Source organism: Sinocyclocheilus grahami, unplaced genomic scaffold (assembly GCF_001515645.1).
Source record: "Sinocyclocheilus grahami isolate Dianchi unplaced genomic scaffold, SAMN03320097.WGS_v1.1 scaffold1422.1, whole genome shotgun sequence".
Lineage (NCBI taxonomy): Eukaryota > Metazoa > Chordata > Actinopteri > Cypriniformes > Cyprinidae > Sinocyclocheilus > Sinocyclocheilus grahami.
This window is the reverse complement of record NW_015506601.1, coordinates 86,852-104,550: the sequence shown is the minus strand read 5'-3', so window position 1 is coordinate 104,550 and position 17,699 is coordinate 86,852. Positions and strand designations below refer to the sequence as shown.

General features: G+C 38.4%; 1 protein-coding gene across 1 annotated transcript in view; it reads right to left on the bottom strand.

The window, feature by feature from the left end:
- Window positions 1–300: 300 nt before the first annotated feature.
- Window positions 301–17,699, bottom strand: part of abcb7 (ATP-binding cassette, sub-family B (MDR/TAP), member 7) — a 60,882-nt gene continuing 43,483 nt past the window's right edge. The window contains exons 9-16 of the mRNA XM_016256357.1: window positions 16,773–16,947; window positions 15,241–15,398; window positions 14,090–14,253; window positions 12,149–12,278; window positions 11,774–11,945; window positions 11,555–11,658; window positions 8,127–8,234; window positions 301–885 (exon numbers count right to left, since the gene is read on the bottom strand). Coding sequence (XP_016111843.1) covers window positions 670–885; window positions 8,127–8,234; window positions 11,555–11,658; window positions 11,774–11,945; window positions 12,149–12,278; window positions 14,090–14,253; window positions 15,241–15,398; window positions 16,773–16,947 — 1,227 coding nt within the window. The 3' untranslated portion in view covers window positions 301–669. The remainder of the gene's footprint in view (window positions 886–8,126; window positions 8,235–11,554; window positions 11,659–11,773; window positions 11,946–12,148; window positions 12,279–14,089; window positions 14,254–15,240; window positions 15,399–16,772; window positions 16,948–17,699) is intronic.

Sequence of the window (17,699 nt, the reverse complement as noted above, 5' to 3'; positions counted from 1 at the left end):
TAAGTAATTCAAGAATACACACACAATGATAAAGATGATAACATTACCTGCATTTACTCTTAAAACACTTTAAAACAAAACTGCATCACTACTTATTCTTATGATAACCTATTTCCCCGGCAATAATTGTTTTTCTTCATTCATTCAAAAAATTATTTTCTGAATGATTTCATGGACATACTGGAGCATATGAAGCCCTGAACAACACAACGAAAGCTTCATCTGTCCATTTTAAATTAAGTTTTGCATGATTTAGATTAAACCAAATACGATTCGCTGAAAGAAATACTTGCTCTCAGACACTCAAAGAAGGACGTTTATTTAATACAAGCTGTTAAATGTACTTGCAATTCAGATTTTGTTAAATATGAGACATCAAAGGTGCCAGTGTTCATAGAGACATATCTAACATAATTCAACAGACAAAATATCTATTCAGTGATATGTGCACTCTATACAACGCGCTTCTCGGCACATTGCATTGGTAATATGTACATACCCATAATAAAAACAACTTACAAGAGTTCCAAATCTTTTAAAACTGGTTCAAATCATCTTGATAGCACGTGACAATAAAGCCCTCGAGGTTACGGGAAACTGTCCGCTGTCAGCTCTGAGCCCTCGCTGTGATCACAGTCCAGGTCTGGGCATGACGGGAGCACGAGAGCCTCAGCAGGAGCAGTTACCGCAGCCCTTCACGCTGTTCAGGATCTCCTCCTGCAGCTTCTTGCGCTCCTCCTCTTTCTGCGACACACGCTCAGGCACAGGCTCAGGCTTGCTGCCGCTGCTGGCATTTCTGCTGTTCTGTGTGTTCCACAGCTCGGCGTACAGACTGCCCCGCGTCTCCAGCAGAGTCTGATGGCTGCCGCGCTCGACCACCTTCCCCTGCGTCACACGAAGAAACCGGAAGAGTCCAGTGAGAGAAGGCATGCTTGTCAGTCGACACAGAGACACCCTTCAGTTTGTAAACACAAGTTTGATTGGTTGTGACATTCGGGGAACCGAGGAGAAGAGATCCAGCTAATTCTGACTTGAATTTTAGTCTGTTCCTCCCATAATGCTATTGCAGTGGTGGGAAACCCTTCTGGTTATGTTTCTGATGAAATTCAGTTTTTTTCCAATTTAAGGTGATATGAAGTCTTGCATTTTATGTAACAAATGTCTTTTAAGAGGTCATTTAAGACCCTGGACCACAAAATCAGTCATGAGGGGAAATTTTTCAAATTTGAGGTCTGTACATCATCTGAAAGCTGAATAAATAAGCTTTCCATTGATGTATGGTAATTGATGTATTTGTTAGGATAGGACTGTTGCATGTATGCAGCATCTTTGTTTGGATCAAGATTAAAATGCAGTGATTGCCTCTAATTTGAAATGGAAAGAGCACAGACAAAGCCTTAGTTTGTTTATATGAAGAGATTTATTTTATTTGTGTTACTTATTTATTTGATTTGGGGCTTGTTTTAAAATTTCAATTTAGTTTTGTTATTTACATTTACATTATATTAAAATGTTGTCATTTAGCAGATGCTTTTATCCAAAGCGACATACAAATGAGGACAATAGAAGCAATCAAAACCAACAAAAGAGCAATGATATACAAGTGTTGTATTAGTATATTATTATAGTGTTATATTTCAATTACACAAAGAAACATGCAGCATTTTGTCCAAGCAATAATAAAAGGACACATTTAATTGATAATTTGTCTTAAATCTCATTTTGTAAAAAAAAATCGTGAATCGAATCGTGAGATGAGTGAATCGTTACATCCCTAAAGGTTAACAACAATTATCTATTTTTACGCCGGGGTCGTCGTGTGAGAACAGCAGCGATGCACAGCAACCATCTGATAAACGCGCACAAGAAGAAAAAACCCAGAGTGTTTATGCAGGCTTAGCCTTGGGATTGTTTCAGGAGGCCAGAGGCTGTTATTCAGCATTTAAGCTCGGTTTCTTTTATTGACGCCTTGATATTCATCAGCATAGAGCCGCCTGCAGGCAGACCAACTGTGCCGCTGCATCCAAATTGGAAGAACTGGGCAAAACAAGAGATTTCGGGCCATGAAGGGGCACTGACAGAGAGACAGTGTGTGTAATGTTTGAGAAAGGTCTAAAGAGAGCCGAGACTCAGAGCAGGGATGCGGCGGTGTGGGCGTACATGCAGCATCGCCTCTCAAAAGACTGCCAGCAACAAAGCTAAGTATGAAATCAGCTTGCACAATGACAAATCAGCCAGTCTCCCGGCTGTTTGCTAGTTACTTGCATCAATTACGATGCCGCTTTTGCCAAGCAAGACTCAAACACTGATAGTATTTTTAGCAGCGGTGTCATTTACAGCTTGGATCGGTGTATTATGACCCATTTTTATACTGCCGGGAAAACGCAACATTTCACAGCAATATTTGCTTCCGTTTCCTGGACCTAAGAACATGATGTTCGTTCAAAACGCTTTGCCGGCTGCTCCACCCCCCACCCACATCCAGATTGAAAAGGTCTCCGCACATGGGAGACAAACAAAGGTGTCGCTGAGGTATTTCCACTGCTAATGAGCTAAAAATCAAACGGCCCAGCCCCCGCACGCTGCCCTCTGCTCTCACACAGCTGAAGATGCTCGTATGCTATGAGTGCTAGCATCAGGAGTATGCATCATGTACGTCACACCTCTGTTCATCAATTTGCACTGGCTACCAGTAGCTGCTCACATAAAATTCAAGGCATTAAAGTCCCCATGAAATCAAAATTTAAGTTTTTTGGGTGTTAGTATCAATATGTTAGTCTTAAAGTTATCTAGAAGGCAGTGTGCTCCAAAACAGTGACAAAATTTGCATTTAGAAGATATAAGCATTCAAAGCTTGCAGTTCGTCACTTCCGCCAAAACGGCTCACCGTTTTTTTGACGTCACATCGTACTTCAAACTTTGTCCAATCAAATGCTCTCTAGAATCCGAAGCGCCCGCTCCCTACACTATAAAATAGACGCTGAAGCCGCGGCTCTATACTACACAGAATGCTATATTTTATAGCAATATGGATGAGATTGTGGCTGGCATACTCTGTCAAATGCGGCTTTACGGAGCTCAATGGCTCTAGCCCAAGCTGTGATATAAACGAACGCTATTGGCTATTTTAGAAAGGGGCGGTGCTGCTTGATATGTCCCGCCCTGTCTTCCCGTTTCAGTTAAAATGACGTCAAGACATTTTTTGTTGAGTAACGCTGCGTGTTTCTAAGCATTTCAGGGGACCTTTAATGTTTGCGTACAAAACCACCACTGGCTCTGCACCCATTTACCTAAATTCATTACTTCAGAATTATGTGCCTCTAGAAGCTTGTGTTCTGCAAGTGAACGACGCATTATTGTGCCATCTCAAAGAGGCACAGAATCACTTTCACAGACTTTTTCATTAACTGTTCCCTCCTGGTGGAATGACCTGTCCAACTCAATCCTGAGTCCTTAGCCATCTTCAAGAAACGACTAAAAACACATTTGTTCCACCTTTATTTGACCCTCTAACTCTAGCACTTTCGATTCTATTTCAATTCTACTTTATCTTTTTATCTTCTTTTTTATAAAAAAATAAACAAAAAACACTAGCTTTCTATTTTTTCTATTCTATCTACTTGTTTTTATTTGTGTGTGTGTGTATAATCAGGGGTGCACATACGTTTTTCAGCCTGGTTCTCATATGAGAACATGGAGATTTAATAATAATAGTGATAATATTACTGCACTTAGTTTTTTTTTTTTTTTTTTTTACATAATAAAGTGTGATAATACGGTTTTATTTTAAAATAAAAAGGGAGTATTAAATGCAAATACAATTATTATTAGTGTAAACTTAAAAATAAAATGCTATTAACTTTATTTAACTTTAACTTAAAATCAGCAAGCTTTTATTTTTGCGGGTTTCCGGCAAGTAAGTATATGCGCTTCTGGGTTTAGCGCTGCCGATTGTAGAGCATCAGTGAATGAAATGTCACAGTTTTGCATTGTGCTTTGAAAACGGCAGCGGGTAGCCTAGATTTATGCTTTCAGTTTGAGTAGAAATCTTATACAGTACGGTTTAGAAGTAGAACTTCTTAAGAAGAAGCCTACCTGCAAAGCTACCTGAAAAACTATGTGCAAGTGTACCTCGGACAAAAGCTGTTTTAAAAGCAAAGGGTGGATTTAATTCAATTAATAGAAGTTAATTGATCAATAAAATCTATTTATGACATTATTTTTGATACAGCATTTGTGCCTAAAACTTTTCACAGTACTGTAGCTTTGTAGGTACGTTTCTATTGTGCTTTTTTTTTCCTAGACAATGCAATTTTGACCCGCTGTGGAATTTTTTTTTTTCGGAAAATACAGTAATATAATAAGCACTTTTATTTTTTTGGGAATCTGATAACATATAACCAGTCACTACTGTGCAGTGCAGACATTATGCAAACTGGGACACAGACTGTTAGGAGACCTGCAGCAACAAACTCAAGTAAGGTCTTTCATTTCCCATGAATGCATTAAAGCTGATCCAAAAAGACATCAGTGATAATGCAGTTATCATAATCACTGACAAGCTCCACACCCATTTCAAGGGCAACTTTGGAGGATAGTCATCATTTCACAAGCTAATTTTTACCAACAGCCTGGATCTCAATAGCAGAACAATGTACAAGGACAGCAGTGAGAGAGCTTTCTTCATCGTTGCAATGAAAGAAACATGAGACATTCAAATGAATGCTTTTATCCCATCTACACATCTGAAACTAAACTCATCACACTTTTGTTTCCATGTAGCAATCACCATACTACAAACATCTGAACCTCAGGGCCAAACGCTACATGGGAAGGATGCTAATGTTTCCCTATAGGTCCCTTTCACATGACTCACATTAGGGCTTCAAAACGAGTGTCATGCATGACTTTGACCTCCACGTGAAACGCAGTGCAGAGAGCATTACAGGAAGGCCATTTTACGAGGTTGCTAGGTAGCAAGAAAGAGGGGTGTGTGTGATATGCCTTTGTCATGGTGTCAAGTGGTCAAGTCCACTTGTCGACTGCATTAACTAACTGATGCATTGGGTTTGGGCCAAACAGTTACGCCTGTACACATGGTGACAGCAGAAGAAACATCATTTGTCCACAAACTGCATCGCAGTGTAAATGCATGCAACTATGCAAACCACCCAAAGTCAATGTCGCCCACAGGCTGATGCACAACAAGTGAGTGGCACATGACTGTTGATTTACAACATTCATAACAACACAAGCTGCATGAATCTTTCAATGGAGACATGCAAGCTTTTGATTCTCAATCGTCTCCGCAGCGCCTCAGCTGCAACATCATATGTCGTCCATACAACTAGTACACAAGTAAAACTCAATAGTCCTAATAAATGTCAGTCCCGCTTTAATGAATCCATCCGTTTTGACTTTCATCACTGTCTACATATTGATACATCAGATAAACATATATGTGACCCTGGAGCACAAAAGCAGTCTTAAGTCGCTGGGGTATATTTGTAGCAATAGCCAAAAATACATTGTATGGGTCAAAATTATTGATTTTTCTTTTATGCCAAAAATCATTAGGATATTAAGTAAAGATCATGTTCCATGAAGATATTTTGTAAATTTCCTACCGTAAATATCAAAACTTTTTTTGATTAGTAATATGCATTGCTCAGAACTTCATTTGGACAACTTTATAAAGGCGATTTTCTCAATATTTTGATTTTTTTTTGCACCCTCAGATTTTTTGACCCTTATGACTAGTTTTGTGGTCCAGGGTCACATATTAGGTTTTCCTCACTGTGGACTGCATACATACAAACAAACCACATGATTAAAAGAAGCGGACACTTATACTCATTTATTATCATTTTAACATGCACATTGTTAAGTAAATTATATTTTGTTTTCCAAAGGAGCTTCTAGGCTCCCTGTAAGGCTAATGTTGCTAAAGCTACCATTGTCTCTGCCTGTTTTCACTGATGCTGCTTTCACATGCTACCAGAATGATCGTAAATAGGAATGTTGTAGTTAAAAATTGCATATGAAAGCAATGTGAAGTCGAGCTCATAATGTGATAGCACGCGAAGGCACCATGAGACCAGCTATGTCGTTATTTTTATCGCGCCGTGCTCCCCGTCTGTGTAATTCATAAACATGCATTTACTGCACAGTACAATCAGATTGCGTGGGATTGTCCCGTTTTGTTGTCGCCTGTATGCCGGAGCATGAGTTATTGTAGCTCCATCCTCTTCTGAAAAGGGAGGCGGGAGCACCAGCTCATTTGCATTTAAAGGGACAAACACAAAAACGGCGCGTTTAATACCCTAAAAGTGGCAATTTCAACAAGCTATAAAATATTATCTGTGGGGTATTTTGAGCTAAAACACACACACACACACACACTCTGGGGACATCAGAGATTTTTTTTACATCTTGTAAAAAGGGGCATAATAGGTCACCTTTAATTTATCAGTAAATATTGGCTGCCCCTCAAAAGGTCAGCAGCCATTGGGTTTAAAATTGCTTGAACTTTGACCTGGGAGTAACAATGTAGCTACAAGTTGAATACACTGCAAAATGTTGATGTGAATCGTTATAGTTGTGGTAATTGGCGTTTAGTAGGGAAGGGTCACGATGTTCGAGTATTCGATTAGTTGATTTAATTATAGAATATTGAATAGGTTGTGCGATTATTGTCTTTAAAAAATTCCCCGTTTTCCGTGCTGATGCGGTGGTGACGCGTTCATGTAAGCAGATGGTGGCGCTGCCAATAACGCTCGTAAGCTGTCAAAGACAACAGAAGAACACATTGTCTTGCACGCACACTGTAGACTTGCGTGGCATTAAAAAAAGACTTGCATAGCATATTACGGTTACAGTAAGGACGAAGTTCTGTGCAGACCACAAACACCCCCGACTGGGTTAGAGGTGTGCTGAATCCGCATTCAGAAAGGCGCGGAAAACAAATAACGCATCCTACGGAGCCATTAAAGGGACGTAGTTAGCCGCTTTCTAGCGGTAGCCTGTTACATTACAGTACATAACATTTCACTTACCACAAAAACAGAGTAAGGAGAGATGACTGATAGGATGATGGCGAATGTATTGCAGATCCTGAGCACCACTGACAAATATCTAATCTTGTAAAATGTGTGGTAAGTACTGCCGAGTGCTGCTCCATACGTACGTGTGATCGCAAATCTCGAAAGTGAAAGTAATTCGAAAGTGAAAGTAAAAAACAAGCACGCGTTCATAAGCGATTTCAATGCTCTGTATATTAATAACGGCTCCCTGATGCCACAGTTTATAGACAGTATAATTACCCAATGATATAATTGCGACAGAAGATATTGATGTATATTTTTTTCTCCCATCTCGTATCTTTTCCCTTTAGGGGTTCCATTTTTTTAAATGGAAATGTCCTAGCCTTACGAGCAGTTAATTTATGCTAAGTGTGGAAAGTTCCGCTGAGTGGCGCTCCGCGTGTGATCGCGAATCTCGAAAGTGAAAGTAAAAAACAAGCACGCGTTCATAAGCGATTTCAATGCTCTGTATATTAATAACGGCTCCCTGATGCCACAGTTTATAGACAGTATAATTACCCAATGATATAATTGCGACAGAAGATATTGATGTATATTTTTTTCTCCCATCTCGTATCTTTTCCCTTTAGGGGTTCCATTTTTTTAAATGGAAATGTCCTAGCCTTACGAGCAGTTAATTTATGCTAATCGAAGGACTGTTATGTTAATAAGTGCCGTCATTCGGTTATGTTTATTATAATTAAAATGTTTCAGCACGTTACATTCATATGGCTTGAGTTAAGGTAGCCTACCTTCTGAATTAAACTGTTTATCATACAGATTGAAAGCGTGAATCCCGTCTCTCTCTCTCTCTCTCCGTTTATGGGTGTTTGTGCATGCATGCGGTGGAGGGGTGTGATTTTCGAATAATAATCGAATACCCAGCGATTTTCTAATATTATTTTTGCTTGGAATGCCCATCCCTAGAGTTTAGGGCGATATTGTTTCTTAAGAGGAGATGAGAATTAAGCATTGGCTTCCAAGAGTGATTTCTGGATGTTTCAGCACCTGTCACACACATTTACAGGATTCAGAAGAGCTTACCTGATTTAGTACAATAATCTCATCTGCATCCACAATGGTGGACAGCCGGTGTGCAATAAAGACAGATGTTCTGTCCCTCACCATCTCCTTCATGGAAGTCAGAATATGCTGGAAAGAAAAAGAGAGAGAGAAAAAAAAAATCATACTAATGTTTGAAAAGTGCCGTTTCTCTTTTATCCATCCTCCTCTGAATGAATCTGCAAGGCTGAAAAAAGCTTCGGTGGTGTTCTTGAGATGTTTCATTAAGAAGCCGTCTGCCTCATGACAGCAACCGTTCCCTGCAATAACAAGCGTTGATATGATTGACAGGATTTATATGAAGACCTTCTGACAAAAAAACACTGTCGAAAGCCAACAGAGCAAACACTTCCTTGACTATAATAAGGCATAAAGCCTCATGAAAATGAAAAAGCGTAGTGTAAATATCAAATGAAAAGTGTTCTCAAAGCATCAGGGGAAAACCAGCAGTACTGAGAAAAAATTCAATCTCTAAAGATCTGTTAGTGATGGTGATTAGATCTGCACCGTGAAACAGTTCAAAAACTAGGCAGATAAACCAAATACGTTTAGTCTTTTAGCACACAAAAGGAGCAAAAACCTTCTCAGTCTGACAAACTCCAGTTTCACTGGCTGGCTTTAAAGTGGTCATGAACTGCCTTTTTTATTATTTTGTGCTGCTCTCTGAGGTCCACTTATAATGTTATCAAGATGTTTACATCAAAAGCATCATAATTTAGAAGTAATAGGCTATTTTCTGTCCTGTTTTGACTCCTCTCATCAGAACGCTCTGTGGCAGATTGTAGACTCGGAAGTAAACGCCCACTGCTGTGATTGGCTAACAGTTGTGTTTGTCTGACAGCCTACAGCCTTCATAGATGGACACTGCTGTGATTGAGGTTAAAGATGCATAAATACTCCGTACATATCAAACAATCTGTAATAACAGACAAAGCAATAGTGAGCATGTAATAAAAACAGTTACTCACACTTGTGTGGTGCGACATTACTGTCGGATCCAATATAGTCGAACAGCATCGACTTTCAATTTCAGTCTTTCTGAAAAATCTGTGTCGAATTGAACAAAGGACCGAGTTCTTACTGACGCGGACTGGATCTTCATTAAAAATAAACTTCATCCACTCTTTCCTAATGTTGAGATCAGAAGGAAGGCGATGCAAAGACTGTGTTTTTCCACAGCTTGGCTCTGCACAGCGTCTTGTTTTTGGAGCATCTTTATCTTTTGGTTTCTGTGTAGACCTGCGTTCGTCTCTCTCGTTATTTACACTACATGCGTGAATCGGTGGGCGGGGCTAAACAGGCAGTGATGTAGAATCGGTGGGAGGGGCTAAAAAGGCAGCGATGCAGAATATGTGGGCGGGGCTAAACAGACCGTGATGTAGAAGCAGGCGTTGATCATCATCTGTGGAGGCGAGGTTTATCCACACCATTACATCATAAAGTGGCACATTCCATAACCTGTCGTTTTGGCAGATTGGTTTCAGTAAAAGCTGTTTTTGGACTAACAAAAAAGATTTCTGAAATTTACATGATGTTTTTATAGTACAATGACCTCTTCTATGTCAAGGGAATTTTGATTTCTCAGTTCATGACACCTTTAAAAGGATAGTTCACCCCAAAATTTGCTGTTAATTTACTCTCAGGCCATCCAAGATGCAGCTGATTTTTTGTTCTTCAGTAGAACAGTAAAGAATATTTTCAGCTGATACTGTGCTCCTTGCTGATTCATAAAATGACAGTGAATGGCTACCATCATTTTGAGAGTCAAAAAAGCATATCAGGCAAGACAAAATTAATTCCCACGGCTCCTGGCGATATATTGAGATCTTATGATGCGAAATGACTGGTCTGTGCAAGAAACTGAACATTATTTACATTATTACCTGTAAAACCAGAGCCTCAGGCAAACAGTCTGGAGTGATGTCCGGTTTACAAACCCATGATGCTATGATGCTGGTGATTTGTGAACTGAGCACTTTGCTTAAATGTTTTAGACATGTAAAACATCCACGTTTCACATCATTATTGGGTGCTTTAATAATATAACTGCATGCATGTCTGCATAAACAAACTAGTGAAATAAAATAGTCCACTGAAACAAACTGTCTTAAAGAATCAGTTCACAAAAAAGAATCAGATTTCCCTGTTTGTCTGAGGCTCTGGATTACAGGTAAGGTGTGTAAATAATGTTAAGTTTCTTGCACAGACCGATCGTTTCATTTCATAACACCTCAATATATTGTTAGGAGCCACAGGTATTCATTTTGTGTTCCTTGATATGCTTTTTTTATTTCTCAAAAATGTGCAGCCGCTGGCTGTCATTTAATGAATCAGCAAGAACCACGGTTTCAGCTAAAAATCTTCTTTAATGATCTACTGAAGAATAAAAAGTCACATACATCTTTGACGGCCTGAGGGTGAGTGAATTAACAGCAAATTTTCAGTTTTGGATGAACTGTACCTTTAAAGGGGTTGTGTGATGAGGAAGCAAAATTAGCTTGATCTTTTAGAATTTGTTGTGCTATAAAAACAGATTTTTTCCCCTCAGAACTCAAATTTCTTTGCTATTCCTACTATTTATTGAAACTAAAACTGCAAAAATGACAGAACTTCTGCAACTTTGCTAAGTCACATACATGAAAAGATCAACACATAGATTAACCAAGGTCATTTCTGGCTGTGTGTAGCACCTGCTGCTCTGAAGATCCTTCTGAAGAAGATCTCAAGATTAAAAACGAGTGCCAGGCGTTCAATTTCATCAACTAATGATTTGAATGGCACATTTCAACAGATTGTTTTGTAAATGTGATGCAGCTTTAAAAAAGGCTGTTAATAAAAAAAAAAAAAAAATAAAATAGGGATGCACGATATTATCGGAACCTTATCGGAATCGGCCGATAATGGCTTAAAATGCAAATATCGGCATCAGCCCGATATGAAAAATTATGCTGATATGCCTTGCCGATAAGATGAGTAACTCACAAGTGTTCAGGGTGTGATAGCAGTAAGATCACATTAGCAGTGTGTTAATTCTTGAAGCAAACGTTTTCCTGAATGATGATTAGACTCACTGTTTTGAACATTTAATCTGAGAATGAATAAATAAATTGTTTATAATCTCTGTACAAGAGAGACTTGGTGTTGTTTCCAAACAAAAGGAAATATATCGGTATCGGCCAAAATTTGTTGAAAAATATCAGCATATCGGATATCGGCAAAAATCCAATATCGTGCATCCCTAAAAAAAAAAAAACTATATTTAACTTGACAGCAAACTCCCAGCTTGTGTGTCTTCATGTGTATAGCCGGCTAAAGACAAACAGCTCTGTGCAATTATGTTTTCATGCCCATTTCATACCGATTATTGAGGAATCTACGATTTCATTGACACACGAGTCTAAGGCTCTTACCTCTTCAGTGATTGAGTCTAGTGAAGACGTGGCCTCGTCATACAGAAAAATGGGAGGGTTCTTAAGGATGGCCCGTGCGATGGCCACACGCTGCTTTTCTCCACCTGTCACAAGAAAAACCCGCACTCGATCACTCAAGAAGAAACCATCCTGTTCCTCTACCTCTTCAGAGACCTTCACTTCCTTCACAAACACTCATGAGACATGGGCTGAGGTTACCTGAGAGCTTCAGGCCTCGCTCTCCGACCTGCGTGTCGTATCCATGAGGCATCTTGAGAATGGCGTCGTGGATTCCAGCTAGTTTGGCCACACGGTAGACGTCCTCTGCTGTGGCGTTGATGTTACCATAGAGCAGATTGTAAAATATGGTATTGTGGAAAAGCACGGCGTCCTGAAATTATATTAACATTTGATTTCTCAGAAGATGAATTTTTTTTTTTCATAGGCTTCAATTAAGTCTAATTATGGTTCCCATGGTACCTTCCCGCTAGTTTATATTAGATACTTATTTTTAAAGAGTAAGAAAATACAAATGTTCCCCAAGGAGGTGATAATTACATCTGATGGTTCTCAGAAATAGACGCAAGCGCTCACCTGCGGCACGACGCCCACAGCTTTCCTCAAGCTCTCCAAACTAACATCACGAATGTTCTGGCCTGCGATGTAGATGTTGCCCTGCTGGGGCTCGTAGAAACGAAAGAGCAATCGGACAATCGTGCTCTTCCTAGGAAAAGAGAATAATCCTGAAGTCAAATTCTGTTTTCCATTGCTCTATTTGTGTTTTAACAAAGGGTCAGTGTGAGGAGGTGAAAATGCTGGTCTTTTACCTGAAGACTAGCATTAAAATAAATGTCTGTTTCATGAGACAGACTTGTTATCCTGTTACTATAATTTGGGTCTGGAAACTTTAATACATTGTACAATGTGTAATACAATGTGCAATATTTTTTTTCTGGTGAAAGAAATGCATAAATGAAGAGGAAATGTAAAATATTTAATGTCATGGATGAATATTTACAGAGTAATCCCCTATTTTGTGGAGGGGGCGGGGGTAAAAATGACTTCAGAAAGATGGCAGCATCATTACTGTATGTCATTTGCACACAGATATTGGTAGAATAAAGTAAAATATAATAAAGTAAATAGAGTAAAATTTGTTAACTTTAGCTATCTTTGCTACATCCATGACATGTAACATTTTGTCTTTCATTATTATACATGTTTATCTTTCTTTAGAAAAAATATTTACAAAAAAAAAAAAATTAACCAGGGACATTTCAGAAATGTGGTTGATCTAACATTTGAAAATGACTAATTAGTAATTTTTAGCAATGAATTTACACTACCAGTCAAAAGTTTTTGCACAGTAAGATTTTTTATGTTTTTTAAAGAATTATCTTCCGCTCACCAAGCCTGCATTTATTTGATCCAAAGTACAGCAAAATAATATTTTTACTATTTAAAATAACTGTTTTCTATTTGAATATCTGTTAAAGTGTAACTTATTCCTGTGATGCAAAGCTGTATTTTCAGCATCATTACTCCAGTCTTCAGTGTCACATGATCTTCAGAAATCATTCTAATATGTTGATTTGCTGCTAAAAAAAAACATGTATTATTGTTATTATTATTATTATGTTATTATTATTTTGAAAACAAAAGAGTAGAATTTTCATCAGGTTTCTTTGATGAATAGAAAGTTCAGAAGAACAGCGTTTATCTGAAACAGAAATCTTTTGTAACATTATAAATGTTTTTATCACGCCCCCCCCCCCCCAAAAGAAAAATAAATAAATAAAATAAATTATACTGACTCCAAGCTTTTAAATAGTATACTGTATAATGTTACAAAAGCTTTTTATTTCAGATAAATGCTGATCTTTGAATTGAAGAATCCTGAAAACAAATGTACTCAACTGTTTTAAATATGAATAATAATAATAAATGTTTCTTGAGCAGCAAATCAGCATATCAGAATGATTTCTGAAGATCACTGGAGTAATGATGCTCAAATAGAGCGCAGTAATTTTTTAAATAGTAAAAATATTTCACAATATTACTGCTTTTGCTGTATTTTGGATCAAATAAATGCAGGCTTGGTGAGCAGAATGCATAACAAATCTTACTTGTTCAAAAACTTTTGGCTGGTAGAGTATAATGAGTATACATTTTAAAAAAAGCATATTAGGGTCTTAAAATGTTGGTTAACTTATTTCCTACAAATTAAAGTAGCTTTAATTCATTTCACAAGAACTCTGGGAACAGGGTTAAATGGCTGAGCCTCACAGACTGGGAAGGGAACGAGATTATTTACTGTCTGGCTGTAAACGGGGCTCAAATTATGGGCCTTTAGTCTTATCACAGTGTTAAATGCTAACAATCCCACATATCTAATAGTTCTCCCTCCAAATAATTTTTGCCTTTGCTGCTGTATTTCTCAAAGTAATTCAGCTCCAATTTGAACCCTATTGTGCCTCAAGTTCAGTGAAACCTGAAGGTAATATAACATAAGTATGTCTTTCCTGGAGCACTTACCCAGATCCACTGCCGCCAACAATGGCCACCTTTTTGCCTGCAGGTACTTCAAATGAAACCCCGTTAAGCACCTTTTGGCCCTCCAAGTACTCAAAATACACATCCTCAAACCTGATGGTGGCTTCCTGGGGTGCAACGAGCAGCGGTGGGGCCATTTCTTTCTCCTTCAGGACACAAAGGTTATAAAAAACACATTTAGCAGTCTGAAATGTACATTTTGAGGCTTGAAACAGAAAAATGGCTTTTCTCAAACATATTTAGACGATAATGCATTGTAATGGCACCATCAAAACAATAGCGCTCAGCACTTTTACACTAAATTGAGAAATCAAATTAGGGTCTCACAATAATGGCTTGATGCTGTCATGCGGTGAAAACCATTACTGATCACTGCGAACAACTGGACAGACTTTATTCACGGTAATTACAGGCTGCATACGAAATTAGCCAAATGAAGAATGAGCTTCATCAAGCTCCCCCACTAACGCTATGAAAGACACGAAACACTCAAATGTTTTTGGAATTTAAAACAAATACTACGACAAATGACATGCTTTAATGCTTCAATTTGCAATATTCAAATCTGACAGGAAGCTCTTGTGCCGTATTTTAAAAAGCTCTGACATTTCAGAACGGCTGGAGCAAATAATGCAACACTATTCACAGGTATTCTTTTCACATTAAAAAAGCAGTAATATGGAGCTTATAATATGACAAAACTATTTGAATTTGTATTGTATAAATTTGAATTATTTACAAGTGGCATTTAGTTTTATAGACATGCATTTTCAAGAATATAATATAATCTGAATTTCTGCGTATTGAATTTTAGAATATTGAATTTGATGTTCCGAATTTCCTCTTCATCTTGAAAAATTGCAGCTGTATTTTTAAAAGCTGGATATTTGCAGTCTAAGGTTTCAGAGCAAAAAAAATTGCCGTTTGAAAATGCATGTCTTAAACTCTGCTATAAAAAAATTCAGTCGTGTTAAATTTCAAATGTTCAATATTCAAGTTAGGAAAAAAAATCTAATTCAGAACTATGTTAAATGCCACATAATATTCAGTTTTGATAAATGCCACTTGTCAATAATTCAAACTCAAATAGTTTTGTCATATTATAAGCTCCATACAGTAAAGGCCGAGCGCACCTTTATTTTGGTGTCGACGCTGAGCAGAGTGAAGAGCGTGTTCATGTCTATGAGGGCCTGTCGGGTCTCTCTGTACACCGTGCCCAGGAAGTTGAGCGGCATAGAGAGCTGGAAGAGCAGCCCGTTCACCATCACTAGATCGCCCACAGTCATAGTGCCTGCAGGGAAAAGAAGCCAAAGCACACTGAACATAGGGCAATATATTTATATTACCACAATATTTTTTTTTCACATCGAACAATATTGATATTTATCAAGGTATTAATCTACCACAGGAAATGCTTTCTATATGTTTGTTAGGCCTTGATAATGATTGTTCACTATTAAGTCTCGTACACACCGGGACGATTATCGCGTGTGCTTATCGCCGATGTTTTTTGGCGCGCCTTTTGTGTTCATACCCAAGTGATTTTCGCTGGCGATGAGCCGAGTGAACATGCAAATTCACTCCCTAACATTAGATGGCGCTTAATGAAAAACAGAAATACCCATCGAATCCTATTTGATCTGCAATTCCTCTCCAAAACAACTCCCTCTTATCGAGATGTTTGTAGTCGCTGTCGCGTTTGTCATAAAGCCCTTTGTGTTCAGACACCAATGAGACCAGCAGCTCTACATTCATCTTGCCTCGATGCATCTTCTTGGTCTACTTACCTCCTCTTTGTCGTTAGATATCAATGTGTGCTCGGCAAGACCGTTTTGTGCTTGAGCGCCACCAAGTCGTGTTTTACTGTAACTTCAGCAGCTCCAGGCACGAGAACAAAAGCGCCAATCTCATTGGTCGGCCAATGTTTAACGCAGCGAGTCAAACCAAAAAAACGAGCCCAAGGCGTTTTTAAAAAAAATTACGCTTTTATGCCTCACGTTTTGCGCATCGGTGTGCACTCTCACATTGGCACCCTTTGTTTAGTCACGAGGCGTTAAACATCGGCAATAATAGCGCACGATATTTGTCCCGGTGTAAACAAGCCTTTAAACTCCACAGAGTAAGATAACTTCCATTGTATTTTCACCTAAATTCTGTGTTTTCCGTTTCATTTTAATGGGTTCTGTGTTTTATGACATAATACAAATTTATCATCAAAAATGGTGTCTAATGAAATGAAATAAAATAAAAATTAAATAAAGCTTTTAAAATGTAATCAAATTAAAATATAACAAAGCATTAAGCCACAAGAAGCCGTGGTTTACAGTGAATTTATAACAGCTAAGGGGCGTTGTTAGATGCGAAGCGGAGTTTAACCCACTTAACGGTTATAAATTCACTGTAAACCACGGCTTCATGGGGCTTATTGCTTTTATAAAACGGTTATTCCATATACGTAGAAGCAAGGACCGGAACTATCCGTTTTATAACATTTCATTTACAACAAAACATTGAATTTGTTTTTTGTCAACCAAGATGCTGCACAACAGAACTCTATAAATTAAAACATGGATTAAAAATGTTTATGGTTGATGGTTAATGCAGCTGGCCCCTCAAGCTATTTTGAGTACTTAGTGATGAAATGTGACATAGCACTGATTTTCACCTGCCATTATGCCTTTGCTTGCCAGCACCATGACAGCGGTGAGGCCGACGCTGAAGATGGCACTCTGACCGAAGTTGAGCATGGCCAGAGTAGAGGTGGTCTTCAGAGAGGACGACTCATACACCTTCAGAAAACCATCATAACGCTCGGCCTCATACTTCTCATTGTTGAAGTACTGAAAGAGAAAAACACCAGAGAAAGATCTGGTTGAAGAAGAGCACAACAGAACAGCTACTAAAGGAAGGTCATGACGATGATGAGTTTAGAGACATATGAAAGACACATTCGATAACATGTTTGAATTTCTTTCTTCTGATATTTTGAAGAATACTGGTAACCAAAGAGTTTTTGGTCACCATGGACTTACATAGTATTGTTTCCACGCTATAGAACTCAAAGGGGAAAAGCAAATGTTACTCACACAGCAACTCATAAAGGTAAGGAACAACTTCAAGCAAATTACAGCATTTTTTATTTTTTTGGTAAACTACTCCTTTAAGCATGGTACTAAATTATTATATTGACATATTAAGGCATTGACATACCAAGATATTACAAGAAATAACATGATATTACCACTGAACAAAACAAAAAAAAAAACTTTTAAGTGTCTATCTGCTTATAACAAGTCTCTGGGCTGTGAAATCAAGCGTGTAACACGACCCGTGTCACATGAAGACATGCTGGTGATGCCTCAATCACATATCCAGATGTCATTAAAGCTACAATCGCATCTCTCTAAACAGCAGCAGCTGAGTAAACCAACGGCTAATGCCTTCACAGGCTCAGAGATGATAGTGAGCGGCTCAAACATCCGAGTCTCTTCAGCAGGGAGAATGATCGGAAACACAAGAGCGCCACAATTAATTAGCTCTGAAATGTGCAAACAGTGGTGTGGCGATAAACAGCGTGGAGGACAGTGAGGAT